This window comes from Lontra canadensis, unplaced genomic scaffold (genome assembly GCF_010015895.1).
Source record: "Lontra canadensis isolate GAN:19392208 unplaced genomic scaffold, GSC_riverotter_1.0 scaffold118, whole genome shotgun sequence".
NCBI lineage: Eukaryota > Metazoa > Chordata > Mammalia > Carnivora > Mustelidae > Lontra > Lontra canadensis.
This window is the reverse complement of record NW_022631112.1, coordinates 1,497,481-1,519,070: the sequence shown is the minus strand read 5'-3', so window position 1 is coordinate 1,519,070 and position 21,590 is coordinate 1,497,481. Positions and strand designations below refer to the sequence as shown.

The 21,590-nt window shown below is 46.3% G+C and overlaps 1 protein-coding gene across 5 annotated transcripts in view; it reads right to left on the bottom strand.

Moving 5' to 3' along the window:
- KIAA1549L (KIAA1549 like) overlaps window positions 1-21,590 on the bottom strand; it is a 249,203-nt gene that overhangs the window by 60,234 nt on the left and 167,379 nt on the right. For 2 of the 5 annotated variants that reach the window (XM_032840968.1, XM_032840965.1), the window contains 5 exons: window positions 20,261-20,432; window positions 12,837-13,000; window positions 10,262-10,411; window positions 6,319-6,509; window positions 775-902 (listed from right to left, as the gene is read on the bottom strand). In XM_032840968.1, the coding sequence (XP_032696859.1) occupies window positions 775-902; window positions 6,319-6,509; window positions 10,262-10,411; window positions 12,837-13,000; window positions 20,261-20,432 (805 nt within the window). The remainder of the gene's footprint in view (window positions 1-774; window positions 903-6,318; window positions 6,510-10,261; window positions 10,412-12,836; window positions 13,001-20,260; window positions 20,433-21,590) is intronic. The other 3 variants (XM_032840969.1, XM_032840967.1, XM_032840966.1) reach the window with 2 other exon arrangements.

The following is a 21,590-nucleotide window of genomic DNA, read 5'->3' as shown; positions in this document are numbered from 1 at the left end:
AAATCTGAAGGGCATTTCTTTGGATCTGAGTGGCAGCCTGGGGTACTCAAACCTGGGCTTCAGCCAGCCAGCACCGCAGGGGAAAGCCCGTGGAAGGAGGGTCAGAACAAAGGTGGGTCGGGGGCGGCAGGGGGGGAATACAGTCATGTCTGATGGATGCCATGTAGAGATGGTGTCATAACGCAATAAGGCAGCTCCAATGACTTATAAATAAACCCTATCCCCCAACCCTTAGAGGGAGGGAAAAGATCTGTGCGAGGGAGAATCCAGCCAGTTTTGTTTCCCTAGAGAATAAAGGCAGAAGCATGGGCTGAGTTTTGTGATGACATTATCGATCACCGTGTCGTTTCCTGGGAGAGGTGGCTTGGTGAAACCTGGTTTCCCTGGCAGAGACTGAGCCCCTGAAACTTACCAAGGGAGTCAGGGCAAGAAAATGAGGGGAATCTCTAAGACAAGCAGCCGTTCGGAGGTCTGACCCTCTTGTAGACCTGGTTCTAGGCATCCTGTCCACTCAGCCAAGGATTAGAAAATTTCGCAAAGCAAACATCAGTGCATTCTGCATAGGGCTTTTCTAAAGCACTGGGCAATTCCATAAGATCAGGGAGCAGAGGGCACGAGAGGATAATTCAGAGAAGGGGGGGGTCAGCCTCCTGACTTTTCTGGGGCGCACCAGAGAGGAGAACCTAGGGTGCTTGTGAGCGTGGGCTTGTGTGTGTGAGTGTGTGTGTGTGTGGGAGGGGCTCGGGGCTGGTGTTGGCAAGGAAGGCTTCTCACCATTTCTCTTCCGTGCCTCCTCCTTTGTCACTTTCTGCTGTGCCATGACATTCTGGGGCGAGCGCCTCCCTGAGCTGGGCTTCCCTGATTCGTTGCTGATGACAGAGCCATTCTCACTGGGCGACCTGCTGGAAGTAACCATAGCAACAGGAAGATGGTAAGTTCTGACTCCAGAGCCTCCTCTCAAGGTTATTTTATTTGCGGTTTATGTCTGTCGCCTTTCATTCTGGCTTTATCCACAAAGAAGAAATGATACAGGAAAAGAAAAAAGAAAACAGCAAAAAACAAAACAAAACTAGCCCCACACTACCGCAAGGGGTAAGCGTCTGGCCATGGTGAAGTCTGTTGTTTACAGGGAGTGCTTGGCTCTGCAGAGAAGTTCAGCGAACACGGCCCTCGGGTCCCATCTCTGTTCCATTAACCCCCAGTGACTGTGGAAGCGGTGGCGATGGTGTTCGGAAGCAGGCCCCCTTTCTAAAACACAGTGCTCTGAAGAGGGTTGGAGAGCGCTGGATTCAGGGGGCATCTGTGGGCACATGCATAAGACATAAGGTTCTTTTTGGCGATTCCCTTTACGGAGTAGACCTTGACCACTGAAGTTGAAGTCACCGCGTCACTGAGTTTGTCACTTTGCCTCCCACAGGGGCGCGCGTGTGCACACACATGCTCTGTAACTGCGCTAACGGGCGAACCAATCTGAGCTGCTCAGCCCTTCAGGAGGTGCTTCGTGGGCACCAGCTCTGCCGGGCGTCAAGCCACGTGTCCTGGTATACAGAGACACAAAGACGCCCCCCCATGTTCTCCAAGAGCTCCCCATCAGAAGCACCAGCTGGGTGCCAAGGGCTACACAAATGGTTTCAGAACTCTTAGTGAATCGTAGGGACAAACCACTGGTCGGGTGATTGTCACCCTTGTTTCGCAAGTGAAGGATGTGCCGCTGGAGGTGGGTTGTTTTGTCCCAGGCTGAGGAACAGCGGGAAGATCCGTCCCGCTGAGGGAGCGGCAGATCCGTTCTCGAAACCAGGGCTCCCCCTGCAGGTAGGGGCTCTCCCCACATGCCAGAGCACCTCTCCTTCACAGTCTCCTAAAACATCCCGGTTAGAGCCCTGGGCAAGCCAGGGGCCGTCTCCGCTTCTCTTGGGGCCCATTCTGGTCTTCTGGGACTCTCTGGGAAATGGGCTTTTGGAGCCCCTGCTGCAGTTCGTGCTTCCTTAGGCCTCAGATTGTCATAAACACCAACTGCCTTCCCTTCTGTGGAGACAGTCAGGGGCAGGTATCCAGAGGCCTCATCGAACCCCATATTCTTCTACCGTCAATGGTCCGAATTCAGAACATAAAGGCATCCAGCCCCTACGATGGAAGATGGGCTGGAATGACATGGAACCCTTGACCAGTAAGTAAGCAGCTTCTAAAGTGGATGCTCCTCTTTCTTCCCCTCCCCCCTCTCTCCCCATCCTCTGGGAACTTCAGCACCCCAAAACCACCACCAGTGAAAGGGCCGGCTCCCATCCACGGGATGAGGCCACATCTGCCCAGGGGTTCCACAGAACAACAGAGCCAAATGAGATGGTCCTGGCCGACGTGCCTCAGGCCAGGGTAAGTTTAGGAAGTCTTGTTTATTATCTTCCTTCTTTGGATGACCTAATGCACTTCAGCATATCAAAGGCCCTGATCAGTTCTGTAAAGAGACTCCTCTCCTTTGGTTTAATCCAGCATTTCCAGGTTTATTTGGCCCCAGATCTCTTTCACCATAAGACACTAATATAAAGAATACAGCTTGGGAAAGTATGGATAAGGTATTCATTTACAAATATACATTATTTGCCCAACAGCTCTTTGATCACTGAGTCCTAGATGTACACAGACACGTCCACAGAGAACACATAAGCCCTGAGATTGTTTTCAGAATGGCACCTCCTCTTCCAACTGGCTTTATTGGGACAGCAAGACTCTCACTGAGGTCCAGAGAGGAAGGAAGAGGAAAAACTTCTTGTAACCTATTTTATGTTCACAAAATACTTAATGGTATTTGTTGCATTTGCATATTCTTTCTTCATTTGATCCTGAAACGATTTTCTGGCTGTTCCTTTCACTCCAGGGAAAGGCATGAATGAGCACATTTCTGGAGAGAAACTACACCTCTGCTTTACTCTTTCATCAGCTTATAACCTTATGTCTACATGGGGCCATCAACATCTGGTCAAAAACAGAAAGTGAAATTTGTATGTGTCCATGTCCACTCACCGGACAGTAGCAAAGATGTTTCTGAAGTCAAGAAAGGGCCACCTATGAGGCTATAGTTTTAGGCTGTTGAACTCAGTAGGCCCCCTTCTGGGGATATGGGTGTACATGGAGCTTGGATGAAGGGGTGAGGAGGATTAATCAGTTGCTGAACAGTTATGGCCAATCACCAAATTGAATGGCCGTCCCTACGAGGTTGACCCTCACCCATTAATCCTGGCCACAGACCAACAAAACAACATCACCAACAGCCTTGGCTAGAGGGACAGGGCCTGCAACACTTGTCTGTTTGCAAGCGGCTGAATGCTCAGATTTCAGTTTTAAACCAATTTTGAAAAATAGATTTAAAAATCGAGATATTTTAGCGACCATCAAATTTCTGGTTTCTCCTGTTTTTCACTCGTGAAACTTTCTGGATCACCTAACAGACCCATTCAGAGGAGTCATGTGGTCCTCAACTGGCAGGAACGAGGGAACTCATGTGGCAAGATGGAAAGCCAGAAAAATAAATGCATGATGAGTTTGCTGTTGGTTTTGGCATCTTTGTTTCTTTCCCTAATGACCCTAAGCTATTATTTCTTTTATTAAAGATTTTATTTATTTATTTTTTATTTATTTGACAGACAGATCACAAGTAGGCAGAGAGGCAGGCAGAGAGAGAAGGGGAAGCAGGCTTCCCACTGAGCAGAGAGCCCGACGTGGGGCTCAATGCCAGGACCCTGGGATCATGACCTGAGCCGAAGGCAGAGGCTTTAACCCACTGAGCCACCCAGGCGCCCCTGAGAAATTTCTTTTAATGGTCTAATAGGCATGTCAAACTTACCGTGTCCACATCCAAACTAGTGATCATCTCCTACAGATTTCTTCTCTTCCGGTCCTCTCCAACACAACCTGTAGCAAATGTGTCCCTCTCTATTTCCACTCCTCACAACAATCTATCAGCAAAGCAAGGCTTGTGAGCTCTTCCTTCAAAAATGTGTCTAGAATCCCATCATTTCTCACAGCACCGCGCCTTGGCCCACACCGCCATGTCTCATCAGGACTATAGTAACAGCCTCCTGATTACCTCTCTGCTTCCACTCCGTCTCTCTACCATCTGTTGTCCACACAACAGCCAGAGTGAGCCTTTACAACGGCAAGTCACAGCATGTCACTGTTCTTCTCGAAACCTCCAATGACTTCTGATCTTCCCTCACAATAAAATTCCAAGTCCTGACTTTGGTCTGTAGAGCTTGACATGTTCAACTTCAGGCAACTTCTCTGACCCATCTGTCACCACTTCTTCCCTTGTTCACTTTGGCCTCCTTGGCCTCCTGGCTCTTCTTCAAGCACGTGAAGAGATTTCCTCCTCGGGGCTTTGCACATGCTGTTCCATCTGCTCAAAATATCTTTGTCCAAGATAGCCTTGAGGCTTACACATCATTTCATTCAGGGCTTTCTCAAGTGTTACTTAACCAGAAAATCTTTCCTTGACTTCCGGGCTAAAATAGCATCATGCCCCCACCCCCTTCCATTGCTCTATCCTCTTACCATGTTTTGGTTTTCTTCTCCATACCCATCACCACCCAACTTACTGTGCATCTATTTCTCCATTTGTTTATTGCCTAGCTCTCCCCACCAGATTGTAAGCACCACGAGAGTAGGAACTGTGTCTTGTTCACTGCAGTATCCCCAGGGAAGAGCATTCAGCAAATATCTGTTAGGTGAAGGGAGGGAGAGTAGGAAGGAAGCAGGGGTGATGTAGCTCTCCCAGCCTCCACTGTGGTCTCAGGCAAAGGAGAGAAGGGACTCGGCAATGGGAGTTGGTTTGGCCAGCCAACAGGGCTTGCCATAGAGAGTTCATTACCTCTTTATAAGACTATTGTAAAGTCCTTATAGCCAGTCTCCTGGCCTCTAGCCTAACCTTTCCCATCTATCATCCACACTGCTACTGGAGTAAGTCTTTCTAAAATACAGGCTGGACATCACTGTCTTGCAGAAGAACTTTCAGTGGTTTCCCACGGCCCAGAGAATATAGGTCAAACTCCTGAGCGTGGCCATCGAGCCCCTCCACAATTTTCATCCATCTGGTTTCATCCTTCACTGCACCCCAACCACTGAACTATAAACCTTAGGGACATTCACCAGTGCATGAATGTGTGCTTGTCCCTCTTTTTTCCCCAGCTCCTTTGGACTGGATGCCTTTCTTTCTCCCTAGCTGTTGACACTCCACTCACCCCCTGAGTCCCAGGTAGAACACAAGCTCCTCCACCACCTTTACCTTATCAGAATTAAGCTCTTTCTCCTCTGTTTCCACAGCACTTCATTTAGACTCCCCTATGAACACTCACATGTCATGCTTGGTTTCCAGATATTTCTCTCTCTGTCCCTCCGTCATGAGATCCTTGGGGTCAGGACTCAATTGCAAACCTTTCTGTAGCCTTTCCAATGCATATCAAAGTGCTATGCTAATGGTAAAACTCCTAAAATTTTAAAAAAATGTTTATCTATTTATTTTAGCAGGGGATGGGCAGAGGGAGAGGGAGAGAGATAATCTCAAGCAGACTCCCCACCGAGTGTGGAGCCCGATACAGGGTCCAATCCCATAACCCTAATCCCATGACCTCACTCACAATCATGACCTGAGCTGAAACCAAGAGTCAGATGCTTAAACAACTAAGCCACCCAGGTGCCCCCTCCCAAAAATGTTTTCGAGCTCAAACCACAAACTCTTGAAAAACGGCCAGATAAAAAATCCAACTCTACTGAATCAAGGGCACTGTTTCTAAGACAAGTTTAAAAATACAAGTGCGACGCCAGTGCCCAATTCGTTGTAATACATGTGAAAGCTGAAACTCTGCTGCTGTGGCTGATCAGTGACATAAAACCTCCCAAGGTGCGGCTCATGAGAAGCCAGTGTTATGATCCTTGTCATCGCTCTTAGTCTCCTTCTCAAACATTCAAGACAAGCATGAAGGGGAATTTTATTTTTTATTAACCTATAACGTATTATTTGCCTCAGGGATACAGGTCTGTGAATCATCAGGCTTGCACACTTTGCAGCACTCACCGTAGCACATACCCTCCCCAGTGTCCATCACCCAGCCACCCTCTCCCTACCCCCCACCCCCAGCAACCCTCAATTTGTTTTGTGAGATTAAGAGTCTTTAATGGTTTGTCTCCCTCCTGATCCCATCTTGTTTCATTTATGAAGGGGAATTTTTGAAGAGAAAAGTAGTATTAACTCAAGGGCTTCAGCTGCTCTCACCATCAATTATTCCCTTTGCTGGGCGTGGGAAAGGCAGAAGTCGGCCCCATGCCTACCTCTTTCTGGTTTCGGTGGACTTGGCCGTCTTGATGGTGCTCCCGTCCTGGGCGATGTCTCTTTCCTGAGAGGCAGGAGGATCTCTAACAGGGAGTGGGAGGACCACCGTTTCCTGAGTCACAGGGACGACCTCCTCATCTGCCCCTTGCTGGCCCAGGTGCTGCTTGGCATAATCAAAGCCTTGCACAGGCTGCAAAGAGGAAATGGATCTGTGGTCAGATTTCTGAGTGTGACTCGAAATGATGGCTTTAAGAGAAGCGTGTGTATGAGACAGGACCACACTTAGCTCTCTGACGAACAAGCATTAACTCAAATCTCCCCCGTAATTCCCGTCTGCAAAATCAGAATCTGTGCTCATTCCACCCAGCTACAGAATCTCCCTAGACAAGACTTACTTGGAAAAACGATGACTCTAAGCAAGACCCAAGTACGTGTGTGAGAACAAACTTCTCTCAAGAATCTTAAACCACCAATTTGAAGTCACTAGATACTGCTCCTGAGCGACTCTTAATTGGTATATGATCTGCCTTGGAAGGTCCTGTCATCCCCGAACTCTGCTTTCACATGGCTTTATGCGTAGTAAGAGGTCTGTGACTTTGCCAGGTGGCTTGAAAGCTGAACCTCAGTTTTCTCATCTGAGAAATGAACACCATCAGCTCGGCTTTACCTACACCACCCCTGAGTCTTAAAGGGGAATAGAGGCTCTGAAAACAGAGAGAAAGAAATGTGCTTCCACATGTGAGGACCACCATTAATAATAAAATGGGATTTGGGGAATCACTCGACTCCAGACCTATGGCTCTCCTATGATTCATTACTGGGTAATTAGCAAGGCTTTTATTGCACAATGTCTGAAATCCCAAGTGAATAGGGCAGCTGTGAGCAAAACCCAACAGACGTCTATTAGTGGGGCAATAAAAAACCAAGAGGCGTGTTTAAACAATTCCTGAGAGTGTCTCTGTTCTGTTTTCCACCCCAGAGCAGCACAACAGTGATTCAGGGCAGGACAGTGGGGTGGTGGGGAGCACCAGCTCTGAAACAGGCTGCCTGGGTTTCACTCCTGGTCCCCCCACGTATTAGCTAGGTGACCTCGGGTAAGACATTGAAATTCTCGGCACTTTGGTTTCCTCATCTGTGAAATGGAGATCATAGTAGGGTAAACAGGATTAAATGTATAAGTATGTGAAAACGATTTAATCACCCTCAAAGACACGCTGCGCAGATTGAGTAATAAATGCATGTTCAGCATTAAGTGACATGCCTGGCCCATGTGAAGTTCTTAGTCAGTATTAGTTAATATTGTTCATCTTCCTATTAAATCACAGGCCAGGTGAAATAGAAATCTGTGATTCTCTTCAAGAAAATCTGGGGATGAAACTCAACCTCCACCACGTGGGTTCCCTTAGAACCTGACATGTGAGGACACCTGCCTTCAGCAGTGAATTTGGCTAAGAAATGTAGCAAGGAGCATCCAGCTACACGGAATGGTCTAGGGCTGTGGCCCAACGTGTCAAATCCTCCTACCGCATCTCAGGACAAGAGGAAGTTTTATTGCTAAATCCAGCAAGGCTTCCTTACGTCAGGCTGTCTGTAGCTTGGCCATGGACCGTTCCTCCAATTCCCAGGGAAACTCCCTGTGGTAAGTGTGCGCAGCCTTCCCTCTGCACTTAGACACATAACCCGACCCAGATGGTGACCCCGGACATTTTGTGCCAGGATCTGGCAATGCGCTTCTGAAATAGTGTTTGTCTGTTCATTTCCCTCCCTCCGGTGGGGCCACATGAAACAGAATGAGCCTTTGAACCGCCTAGTCATGCTCCTAGACTACTGGATTGCCTGCTCTTCCAACCGACGGTCACCAAGGGGATTCGATGGAAATGTTTCTAGAAGCTGACCTTTCCTCCCCAGGTCCACTGTTTTATTGTCTCCTGGCTCTGTCTTGTTGCTTCCATTCACATCTTTTCTAGGCTCACCCCTGACAAGCTTCTAAAGCTATTTCTCTGAAAACCACTCAGGTCATGTCACTCCCCCATTAAAATTGTTTCATAGCACTCAAACCCTTCAGCAAGGCATTCGGGCCCCACACAGCCTGGCAGGACCCATCTGCTCAGCCATACTTCCTGTGGGCCCCTTTTCTGTAGTACTCCCATGCCTCCATGACCCTATTTAGTATAGGGGTCAGGGACTGTGCCAGGGACTGTGCCTGATGCTGGAGATATGAAGATGAATAAGAGCAGGCCCCCACCCTCAAGGAGGCTTTGATACTACTGGTAGAGTGCCGAGTGCGTGACATCAATTATCACACTTCATGCCCACCGTGGTTCAAGGAGATGTGTATTTATTATGATGAGTCCCCACTTTAAAGATAAAGAAACTGAGATGTGGAGAGGTTAAGCCACGTCCCCAGACTACGCAGCTGGTCCGTGGTGAGGTCGAGATTTGCATCCAGTTCTGTGTGATGCAGAATCAGAACATCTAACCACTGCCTGGTGATTCTTCCCGTGGCCTCTCCTCTCCTTCTGCAGCCTGCCATCTTGGTTGGGCATCTGCTACTGTATTTGGCTTGGCTCCTGTGCTGAGACTCCTGGCCTGGGCAAGGAATTGAGAGTCTCTAATGATAGTTAAGATTGCCCAGGAACCTAGATAACAATAAGCTGGCTCTGGCCTTCTCCCTCTTGCCCCACTCTTCCTGTATTTGGCCCTCACCCTTTACCTTGGGTTGAAGTTATCTGCTATAGATACTTCAGGGGACTGGGTTGATGATGAGTGAGCAGAAAGAGAAACATTAAAGAATGACAAGGTCAAGGGTGGCCTACTGTTAATTACGTTAATAATAACAGTTCTCACATATGTTCAGGACTTACAGCTTGCAAAACACTGACACCTCATTTCATGCCCACAACCACCCTGTGGGGGAAGCAGGGCAAACATCACAGTCTTCATTTTACAGGTAAGAACACAAAAGCTCAGAGAGGTTCAGTGACTTTCCAAAGATCACACAGCTAAGTGGTGAAAGACTCAAGACTAGTCCCTTACTCTTCTGACTGGTGGGTAATGGTCTTTCAACCTTCAATTTGAAAAATCACCTGTGATTTGTTAATTGCCCTTGGACACACACTAGTGACCTCTAACACCATTGAGATATCATAAAGTATCTATAGTTGCTTCAATGAGTTTTGTAAAATTATCAGATCAAAATAATCCCCAACAATTTCAAAGGTAGACATGTTATCCTGACCTTTTACGAAAAAAGCATGTATATTAATAGAGGCCAACCAATAGATGAATGGATAAAGAAGACGTGGTTCATATATATAATGGAATATTACTGAGCCACCAAAAAGAATGAAACCTTGCCATTTGCAATGACATGGTTGGAACTACAGGGTATTATGCTAAGCACAACAGGTCAGTCAGAGAAAAATAAATATCATATGATTTCACTCATACATGGAATTTAAGAAACAAAACAGATGAATAAGAGGGAAGGAAAGAAAAAATAAGATGAAACCAGAGAGAGAACGAGACAAACTATAAGAGACTCTTAATCACAGGAAACAAACAGCACTGTTGGAGGGAGGTGGGTGAGGGATGGGGCAACTGGGTGATGGGCATTAAGGAGGGCATGTGATGTGATGAGCACTAGGGGTTATATACAACTGATGAATCACTGAACTATACTTCTGAGACTAATAATACACTATATGTTAATTAATTGATTTTAAATTTAAAAAATAAAGACCAACTTGTAGGTAATATTTATGCACAGCTCAAAGTAACTTTCATAGCTCAGTTAATCTTCCCAACAACCTATAAGTAAATACTGTTATCATCCCCCATTTCACAGATGGGAAAACTGAGGCACAAAGAGGTTAAGTACAGGTCACACAGATAGTATGTGAAAGAGAGGAAACAGCTGGGCATCTTTAGGGAGTGACTGACCTGTCCCGAGCAGATGGTCATGCCAACCATTGTGGGCCCTCCAAGCTCCATCCTGCATCTGGATGTGGCCCTAACTACTTTCCCGTAAGGCTGCCTGTTCCAGGGAGCCATGTTCTCATCAATTATATGAAGGGAACCACTGGGCAAAGGCTGTGAATCCAATGAACAAAGAGTAAAGAGAAATGAACCGGGAAAAAAGGTCACAAAAACCCTGATGCCTGGCCCTCCGGCATTTATCATCTTCTCAACATTCAACCTGCAGAAGCCCAACTGACCACCAAGGTTAACAGCGTTCCGTCTATGGTACCTTGTCTCTGCAGAAGGGTGGTGGCGTGCACGCGCCGGCCTTGGCTCCCAGGACAGGCGCGCGCGTGCGCACTCACTCACCTCCGCTTAGCCTCTCAAGTCTATTACCCAGTCTCAGCAGGGATCCCCAGGAATGTCGTCGTCGGACACGGCAGCCTGCATTCTAAAGACGCAGGGATGTCCCTGGAGACGAAGAGGCCATCCTCCCGCTCTCTGGACTGGTCACAAAGGCAAACTTTTTCATCCCGCCCCGTCCCTTGGCATTAAAAGAATTCTGCTCACACACACGGGTGGCGAGGAGTGATGCAGGCGGCTCTGTCCTCTCAAACACTGCAGTGTCCCTGGGTTGCAAGAGCAGAAGGACTGCAGTAAGAAAGAGGCAGTTCCACCTCGCTGGCTTCCTGGGATAAAAGGGCTTTGCAAATCAAAGCGCTCAGCCCTGCCTCATTGAGGGAGAAAACAACTGGCGCGCCACCCTCGAGTGAAGACAGAACGTAAATCGTAAATCGGCTTGGTTGTCAACATCGGCCAGGCATCTCTTCAAGCACCACGCCCCAGGTAGGAACATGGAAGGGGCGATGAAAACCCACAAACATGAATCTCTTCCAGCTTCCAACAGCTTTCCAGCCAGAAGCTGTGCTGAAATCGTGGGCTGCCCACCTCACCTTGGCAAATTAATAAAATTCTGGCTTAATCTGTAACACAAAGTTGGCATCTACAACCTCCGTGTGGCAGGTTTTGCATTCCTGGGCTCGGCTGCAATTAGATTCTGGTAATTACTGTTATGTCTGAAAGGCTCAGTTTGTAACTAAGCTAAGATGGGAATCAAATACCCCTTCTTGGAACGGTTTCATGTCTCACTGCTTGGACCATTGCCAACACAGTGCTGCTTCTGGAAAGCGGGTGCCTTTGGGTCGACAGAAGCAGAACAACATTCTTTGGAGTTCGGCTCTTTCATAGACAGAATGTCTGATCAAACTGCAGCATTGTAACAGGTGAATTAGTTTAGTAAACAACAAAATCCATTTGACTTCCTTTGCCCAAGCAAGGTGCGACCATCCAGAAAGGACTAGGCAGGCATGACTCCTGGCAAGGACCATCTCCATGACATTCATTCCAACAGAACGGAATTTCTTTTGCCATTTCATTCCTGCACAGGTGGAGAGAGCTCAGAAGTTCTGTGCTGAAAGAGGAGTTTACCTGCCAAATCTCAGGGTTCAGGAAGGTGTATAACGGGGATAGAGCCCAAACACACAGGTCTGAGCCAGAGTCGCTCCTCTGCCAATAGTTAGGTGACTTTGGACAAATTCCCACAGTTGCTCTTTTCCTTTGGGTTTCTCAACAGTAATATGAAAATAATAAAACCTGGCCCGACTGCGACCAATCTTATAGGGCTGCCGTGATGAGCTAACGAGATGACAGACCCAGAAGAAGCCGGCAAATGGTGGGGCGTTACTGAAACATCAGACATTATCATATTTTCCTCAGAGAGTATCATGAAGGGAGCTATGTGACTGGAAAAGTAGCCTTCGGAATTTCCAGAGTCTGCTCTGCTCCCAGTCACCAGAGGTGTGGCAGCTGTGCAGGGTGGACGGGCTCCCAGCCAGGCTTCGGTGGACCTGCTGAATCGGTGTTCGATGGCTGGTTGGCCAAGGCTCTGCAGCTTGCCCGTCATGGCAGCCTTTGGCGATATGCCGCTCCAGCCAATGGAAGGACCATTTTGAGAGTCTAATGAGTCTCGAAGAGCCCTGCATTCGGAGCTAACAGACCTGGTTCTGCCATCAGTTGTGCTGCTTACTAACTCTGTGATCTTAGGTTGCTTCTCTACAAAAGGAGGTTGTCAGATTAGGTGGTCTTTCAGGTCTACCTAGCTCCTGATTTTCTGTGCCTCAGTTTCCTCACCTGCAAAATAATGGCCTTTCCTTAAAGCATTGCTGGGAGGATTGAGTTGCTGTCCGTAAAGCTATCGGAAGCACTTATGGTGAAGGCAGAGCATTAGAGAAGCATTTGTTATCATGTCCTGCTTATAAACATAAAGGGTGTACAACAATGTGAATATACTTAACAACACTGAATTACACACTTGAAAAGGGTTAAGAGGGTAAATTTTATATTATGTATAATTTGCTATAATTTTTTAAGGCTCCAAAGAAAGAAAAGTTCTCCTCCAAAATGAGGGCTTGCTAGAATGTTTCTGAAGGTATTTGCAATGGCCTCAAAAGCCAAGAGAGAAAAGGCAGGCAGAGTCCCTCCTCACTGCCTCACGCACCTTTGCTCTCTGAGGCAGGTTCATCATGGTGTCTGGCTTGAAATCGTTCTTGTTCTTCCGGCAGAGCACGGCGGTGATGATGATGATGATGACGGTGACCACGGCGATGGGCGCCAGCACCGCGGCGATGATCCACAGGTTGTTGGGTGGGTTCTTCACCACGGCTGTGGGAAAAGCAGAGGGAAGCACATGACAAGGGACACTAGCAGAAGGAAAGTAGCCCCTACACCCCTGGTCCCAAGTCATGAGATTGTGACATGAGGGTCTGGGATCAGAAAGGCTCTTGTCTTGGGCAAGTAACTCAAGATCTCTGAGTCTCTGTTTTCTCATCTGTAAAACGAGGCTATCACTTTGTTAGGCAGCCGAGAGATGAGGGACAGGTGGACCTTTGGTGTGGTCCCTAGTAGGTTCTCAATAAATACTAGCCTTCACTATTACTAAGAGAAAGAGGAAGATGGATGGTATCAATTTTCCCTACAGGTGATGTCCATGAATCCAAAGAGAAGAGAGAAGACATCTGAGGGTCAGAGTTGGACTGGAGGCAGGAGGCAAAGGCCACGGAGAGATGTCTCTAAACACTGGAGTGAAGTCACCTCTGAGTGAGTGATTAAAAAACACAGCTGAGTAGATGGATCTACCCCCACCAAGTGTGTCTGGGGAAGCTTGGAAATGACTTGGTCTAATCGTAAGGAGCATGTTGCTCTCAAAGCCAGAGTAAGGAGTAACTGAAAATATTGTCAGTAGGAAGAATGTGTTATTAGGCCAGGAGGTGCTTCTTTGGAGGTGGGATTGGAACTAGTTAACCTACAAAGGGCAACGGGGTGATGGTCATGCTCTATATCAGGATAGGGGTTAGGGGCACATGGGTGTATACATCTGTCAAAAATCATCAAGTGATATACTTAAGATCTGTACATTTTACTCTATATAAATTTTACTTAAACATCATAAACAAGTATTGACTTCTAGGCAACGATATGCATGCTCAAGTGTTTAGGGTTGAAGTTGCTGATGTTTGTAACTTATTCCAAAATGCATCAAGAAAAAATAAGATGGATTAATGGCTGGATGGAAGGACAGACAAATAAATATGTGAAAATGAAAGTATAGTAAGATGGAATCTAGGTGGTGGGAACAAAGGGTGTTCACGGTATGGTTCTTTCAACTTTTTTATTAAGTGGGTTAGGAAAATGTAAAACAGAAAAAGTCTTTGGCATAAGATGGATGAGTCTCCCCCATGATCACTGGCAGAGAAGCTTAGAAGATACTTTTGTCCAATCAAAAAGACCAATGTGTTCTTAGAACTGGAGTAAAAAAAAAAAAAAACCGTAACCAAAACAATCATCTAGAAAGAGTTATTGGAAGGGAGTGGGTCTATAGGAAATCTAGAAGAGAGAGCCAAAGGGCAGTTAAGAACTTGCCATGTCATAGGAATGTATCCCAACTGGCAGATGTGGGGAATCCAGCTGGGGTAGGTCTATCCTGGTGGACAAGATGGCTGCAAGTGGCTGTTTCAGCTTATTGATATTGTCCCCTAATCCCACCCAAGTTCTCTGCTCTCCTACACCCTAGATTATCTCAGAGACTCAAGGCTTTAAATACCATGTATGCTGGTGATGTTCAGGGATAGATCTCCAACCAGGACCACTATCCTGAACTCTAGATTCCTACATCCAACTGCTAACTCAACTCCAACTGGATACTTAAGAGACATCTCAAATTTACTATGTCTAGAACCCAAGTCTCAATTTCTCCTCCAAACTCATTCTTCTTGTGATAGTCTCCAACCCAATAAATTGTGGCTCCTTCCTTCCAGTCATTCTGGTCAATACCTTTGCTATCAATGTTGACCCTTCCCTTTTACACTCACCCAACATCCTATTCATTAACAAACTTTGTCATCTCCACCTTCTAAATAAATTCACAATCTGTTCACTTCTTTCTATCGCTGCTCCCACTGTGGTCCAAGCTACCAACATCTCTTATTGAATTACTGCAGTGGCCTCCTACCTTGTCCCTTATCTTCTATAATCTATTTGCAATGCAGCAGCAGAGTAATCCTTTAGAAACTCAGATCACAAAACTCCTCTGCTCAAAACCTTCCAGAGGTTACCACTCCCCTCAGAGTAAAGGCCAGAGTCCTTATAATTTCTAGAAGACCCTAAGTTATCTGCTTTTCCAACCACCCTGTTACTTCTCTGGCCTTACAGCCCACTGCTCTGTCTCAGGACCTTTGCACCAGCTTATACTTCCATCTAGAGTGACTCTTCACCCAGACATCCGTGGCTCCCTCCCTCACTTCTTTCAGGGCTGTAAACAAGTGTCACTACATCTGCTCTCTATCAGATAGCAATCCCTGCCCCCAGCATTCTCCGTTCCCCTCATCCTACTTAATTCTTCTCTTAAGCAGCGCCTCTCAAACCTGTGCATGCCAAACGCCTGGGAATCTTGTTCAAATGTACGATTCTGATTCTGTGAATTGGGGCGAGGCTTGAGATTCTGCCTTTCTAACAAGCTCCCAGGTGGTGTCCATGCAACAGGCCCCTAGGCCACACATGGAAATGTAAGGCTTTAAAACAAGCATTACTCTCTGATACGATACATATGTATTTGCTCATCCTCTGTCTCTGCCTCTCCATTAAAATGTATACTCCAAGAGAGTCGGGAGGTTTTTTTTTTTTTCTTCTCTTGTTCACTGTTACACTCCGAGGGCCTAGAACAGGGTACTCAATTAGAAGTTGAATGACTGTATAAATGAACTACCATTATTCCTGTTTCAATTTGGCTCCCCATGTAGGTATTCGTATGGCAGAGACTAAGGGCCAATTAAAGAAGTCCCATCTCTTTGGTAGTTCTAGTCTATATTTTAAGTTAATATACTACCAGTCTGGTTTATATACCAGTCTTTTCTAAGTCTGCTTAGCATAAGTTGGTCCTCCTGGTCCTGCTGAATTCCAAGGGCTACTAGACCCACAAAGCTGAGGACAAGACTCTGGAACACTTTAGAGACCCCACTGGCAAGTGACACAGGATGAGTCAGCTGGTCTTTCTCTCTGACTTCAACAGCTCCTCATTAGCTAAGATCTGCCTCTCATCCAGCAGCACTAGGATCTGGAGTTCTTTAGTATAAAATAACTTATTTTCCATAGTTTTTATCCATCAGTGATTAATCACATTATTAACTTCTGAAAACAGCTCATTAGATGATATGCTTCTGTTGACATCAAACATTTAATTGCTACTGCTTTTAGTAATTTGGTATTTACGAGTGAGTTTGATGCCATTAACATTTTTTTTTTAAGATTTCATTTATTTATTTGACAGACAGAGATCACAAGTAGGCGGAGAGAGGGAGAAGCAGGCTCCCCGCCGACCAGGGAGCCCGATGCGGGGCTCGATCCCAGGACCCTGGGATCGTGACCTGAGCCGAAGGCAGAGGCTTTAACCCACTGAGCCACCCAGGCACCCTGCCATTAACATTTTCAAAGTTTATGGTTTCCATGAAAAATAACCGTATGCCTCTTTTGGGTATGCTATTCTATTGTGGTGAAGAAAAATGCAGAGCGTATCAGAACATGATACCCTAAATGTATATTTCATTAGCAAGAGTTAATATTTACATGTGTCTTGCTTTTACTTGGTTTTATCATTTTGGTGTCATGCTCCTTCTTGGTGCAGTATGTAAAATCCTTTCACCTCTATTTAGATGGAAAGAGAATACATTTATCATATGTATATTAGTAAATTCATTTAACGGTCAAAGTGATAGTAAAATTAGGTCAACTGAAATTATTCAAACCCAGTGCATTCATTGGTACAGTGATCTAAAACTGCAAAGTCATATACAGAAGCGAAGAGGCAGGAACGGCTATATAATTTGCCAGGACTTGGGGAGAGAAAGGATAATAAAGGGCAACGACACATTCTGAGCCTCTGCTGTGCGTGAGGCTCTGTGATAAGTTCTTTGCTTGGGTGCTATTCTTACCCTCAATTTGCAGATGAGGAAACTGAACCCCAGGGAGGTTGGATGGTTTTATGAAAAGTCATCTCTCTGAAATAAACAGTTTGCCAGTTCTAAGTTGGAATGGAGAGAGAGAGTGTGTGTGTGTGTGTGTGTGTGTGTGTGTGTGAGCACACACGTGCAGGGGAGGGTCTGGCCGAGGGCCCAGTCACTGGCGAGAGCTCAGTCCATGTCATTCTCCTGCCCAAACACTCCCGTGGCTCTCATTCCACTCGGGGTGTGGTCTTTGGGGCTCAAGCAGTTGTGGTCCCTCACGTGCACCCTGACCTCATGATGTTACTCTCCTCCATCAGCCACATCCTTGCTGGGTCTCAAACCCTCCCCCTCGGTAGCCCCAGGTGGTTGCTCATAGATCTTCTTCTTAAACCCCCAACCATTTTAAATCATGATCTTTATCTCCTTGACACCCCCCTGGCCTCCCCTGCTTCATTTTTTCCCAAAGCACTTATGAACATCTAACATTTTACTTGCTTATTTTGCTTATTTGATCTGCCCATTCAAGAATGGAAACTCTGGAGGGCAGGGGTTTTGTCTGCTTTGTTCACTGCTATCTCTCCAGGGCCAGGAGAGTGCCAGGCACATAACAGGCTCTCAAAAATATTTGTTGAAAGACTGAATGAACACAAATCCCCTTTGCCAAAGGATCAGTCTATTGCTTTCTTGAAGTGACATTTTTTGCGGCAATGTCTGACAGCCAGGTAAGGTAAACCAGTCCCCACTCTGGTCAGCCTCATTGTGGGGAGAATCTTCCCCACTCTAGCAGCTGGATCACTGCCGTGAAGGGCGCCTCCTTTCAGATCAGGTGGAGCAGGTGAAAACCTCCATCAGAAACATGGTCGATTCAGTAACGTTTGCTGTTGCCCATTACTCAGAGGTGATGGCGGGGGCAAGGGGGCATCGCATTCTCCATCACAGGGCACTGCATGCAGTGGCCCTAGTGATTTAGAGACACTAGAATGCACAGAATGTTAACACTCTCCCTTCAGAGGGACAAGGTGTTTGTTCAACACCACAATTCTCCATTTAAGGTGTTGATCTCAGGTTCACATTGTTGGCTGATTTCAAAACTTCAAAACTATTAAGAGAAAATGGCACCACATCCACCAGGAAACCATTCCCACCAAGGTCACCAACCATTGCCAATTTTACCAAATCCAGTTCACCTCTGTCTTTATAGTACGTTGCCTCTCAAAAATCGAAGTTGACACTGCAGCTCACTTCCTTCCGGGACATTCCTTTCTTTGCTTATTTCTGGACCTTGTGCTCTTCTGGGCTTCTTCCCACCTCCCTGGCTCCTACTTCTCATTGCGGGCTCTAGCTCTTCCCTCTTGTGGACTCCCCATCTATACTCATGGCTCTTCTGGTTCATCTCACCTGTTCCCTTAGCTCTATCTGTCACCTGTGTTGATGACTCCAGGGTTCTAGCTTCTGAGCTCTGCGTGGATGTCTGACAGACATCTCAACCTTAACATGTCCAAACCGAACTCCCAATTCCATCTCCCCACTCTTGCTCCAACTCCAATAAAACTCTCTCTCCTGCCTCTCAACATATGACAGCAAAAGCAGCACTCAAGCAAACATCTGGGAGTCATGATTGATTCCTCTGACCCTGACCTCCTCCCGCCACACACAGAATCCATTGTCTTGCCCCATCAGCTCTGTCCCCCCAGAAGCTCCCAAATCCATCCACTTCTCTGATCTCTACCTTGAATACCTTCACCTCTCTCCTGGGCGCTTGCCATGGTTTTCACTCCTGTCCTCTACAATTCATTCTCTAGCTGGAGAGGGAGAAAGAGCTGAGGATGGAACCCCAGGGAACTCACATAAAGACGATGCAGCAAAACCGAAAAAGCAAGTTGCCGACCTGACCAGACGTGGGGACGGAACCCACAGGGAGGGAAGGAGAGAGGCACAGAAGAAGAGACTCTGGGTTAAAGACGTCATTTAGAAGCCGAGATTGCACAGGGTGGCCATCGTTTCAGGCAAAGCTGCATCGGTGAGGGTGTGCAGGCCAACAAGTGACTCCGCACCAACAAGGAAGCCGGACTCACCCGGATGAAGGCAGGAGATGAGCATGAGAGGCAAACCACAAGCCAAGAGCCAGGTTCTTGAGGAGTGTGGACACCAGCTGGGAAACCCATGGGAGAGGACGACCTTCCGTGCCCGGTGCTCAGCAGGCTGCCATTCTAAAACATCCACCGCGGAGCTCTCTCACCTTCGTCATCACCATCCACCTCACTTTCTGTGTAGGCCTTGTTTGCATCCCCAACATCTGGGTCATCACAGACCCTCCTCACTAGTCCTGCTCCTCTCATCCCGGACGCTGCTGACAGGTTAACCTCTGCAAACACTAGGTGGTTCTAATGACGCGAGTCCCCTGCCCAGAAATCCTCAACAGCTCCCCACAGTCCATCGTGTTATGCTTGATCTCCTTCTCCCACCATCCAAGGCTCCAGTCTCCCAAGCAATATCCCTTTCTGAGCTCATCAGCTCTTCCTCGAGTTTCTGGTCTGCAGGTGAGTCGGACCCCTTGTTAATCAAGTATGCCCAGCACTTCTCACCTCCCTTCCTTTGCTCCTGTAGCTCCCTCTTTCTGGAATACACACCCTTCCTCTCCTGCTGCTGAAATCTTAGCGTGTAACCCAGTTGAAAACACACAGTTGAGGTCAGATAGATCCAGATTCATATCCTGGCGAACCAAGTACCAGTTCTCTTGGAGTTGAGCCGGTTGGCTAACTTTCCTGTGCTTACGGTTCCACAGCTGGGATTTGGAGCTGAAAGAGGTTGCCCCAGTGAGAGGGGAAACTGAGGAAAGTGCTGTAAGGCAGCGGGCATAGTGCCTGCCATCGAGGAGGCAACTACTATTTCTCATGCGCTTTCTCTGTTCATTTTTTCTGGGTGGCCCTTCAGAGCAGACTGTCCCTCCCCCGAGCCCTGGATCCCTCTGCCTCCTCCCTGCACTTTCCCGCATTCTGCTCCTTTGTATCTGCATTCACTCCTTCTCTGCTCCTTAGAGATAGTGACCAGGTCTTGCCCCCTTCTGTATGTCCAGCAGCACTGAGCACAGTTCATGCAGGACTCCGTAAATGCTCATTGAACCAAATTATCTTTAACTCCCCAGAAGACGATACAATCTCAGCCATGGTGATTTTTCTAGGAGAATGAGTGGGTAGGACTTGCGGGAAAGCAACACCATTATCATCATCCTAATACTCAAAACATATCCCTCACCCAAAACCTATAGCTTCAAACAACACAGGAAATAGCTGACTGATTTAAGAATCTTCTCCAACACAAATATGTTTAGGTCCAGGTCCATTAATGTTAGTTTGGGGCATCACTTTAATTTGCAGGAAATATTTAAAGGTGTTAAAAATAATGAACGGGAAGACTATCCCCTTACGGTCAGCTTGCAGAAGGACAACATGATGCAGGGTCAAGGCCATCCTTTGGGAGTCAATGGTGCTTAGGATCTTGGCAGCTGCAGTCCCCAGCAAAGGCTTCCCGTTGTACAGGGTGTAGTAAGTCAGCTCCGCTGGGTCCTTGGGTCCCGGCACCCGCTGCATCTTTACCATCTTTCGGAAAAAGAGAGGCCATGTTTACAAGGCATCCTGAACCAACCTGCAATTACCGGAGCGATCCGCAGGCTCTCTCCCGATTGCCGAAGCCTTCCGTGGCTACCAGGACCCGCAACATATATTTTAGACATCAACCTCTGTGTACCTCCCTATCACCAGCATCTCAAGAAGCCCTGCTATGGCTGGAGGGAAAGAAAGGGAGGAGAAAAAGGGTTTGAAAATATAAACATCTGGAAAGAACAGCTTGAGACTGGAGAAGAAAATGCTGAAACGGTGAGGTCTTCCAGCCTCCAGAGAACTCTGGCCTCATTTGGAAATAGGCCTGTACATTAATTCAGGGCATGTTAGGTTATTCTCAAACAAGATTACTAATTTCAAACTCCTGCAATTGCCAGGAAGGAAAGAAAAATGAACTTATATGTCTGTAATTCAAAAGATCTCAGATAAAAGCAGGACTTAAAGTTCCTTTTCTAAAATAACCTTTGTTGCCTTTTCTCCCTGTACAAGTGATACATATTCACTACAGAAAATTTGAAAACACAGAAAAGCATCAAGAAGTGAAATAAAATAAGAACAATTTGTAATCCCTCCACCCCAAGCTAATTACATTATTTTGGAGCATTTGCCTCTATTCTTTGTTTTTTTCCACACAAACCTTTTATTTATTATTTTACAAAATTATTTATCTTATTCTCTATATAGAATCACACATTGTTATTTTTCCTTGCATCCTTATGTGACCTTAAATGCAACAAAAGCATAAGTGGTTACACAGCTCTCCAATGCTCACCTCATAAACTTATTTAACAAATGATTTAAATTGTTACTCATTTTTCAGTATTGGGGCTAATTGATCATCATTATAAATATATAAAACATAAATTTTTATATCTACATAATGTTCTACTATATGCATGCCTCATAAACTCAATTAACACTACATTTTTTAATGGTTTGTTATCAAGTTTTCACTACTATAATTAACAACTGATAAATATTATGGAAAATACATTTTCCAAAGTGTATATTATAGATTATGAGCTTCATAGGATGTTAAAAGATACTACAGAAATGTTTATAGCAATATTGGTCACATCAGCAAAAAAAAAACCAAAAAACAAAAAAAAAACCTTGAAAATTCAAAAGTAGCTAACA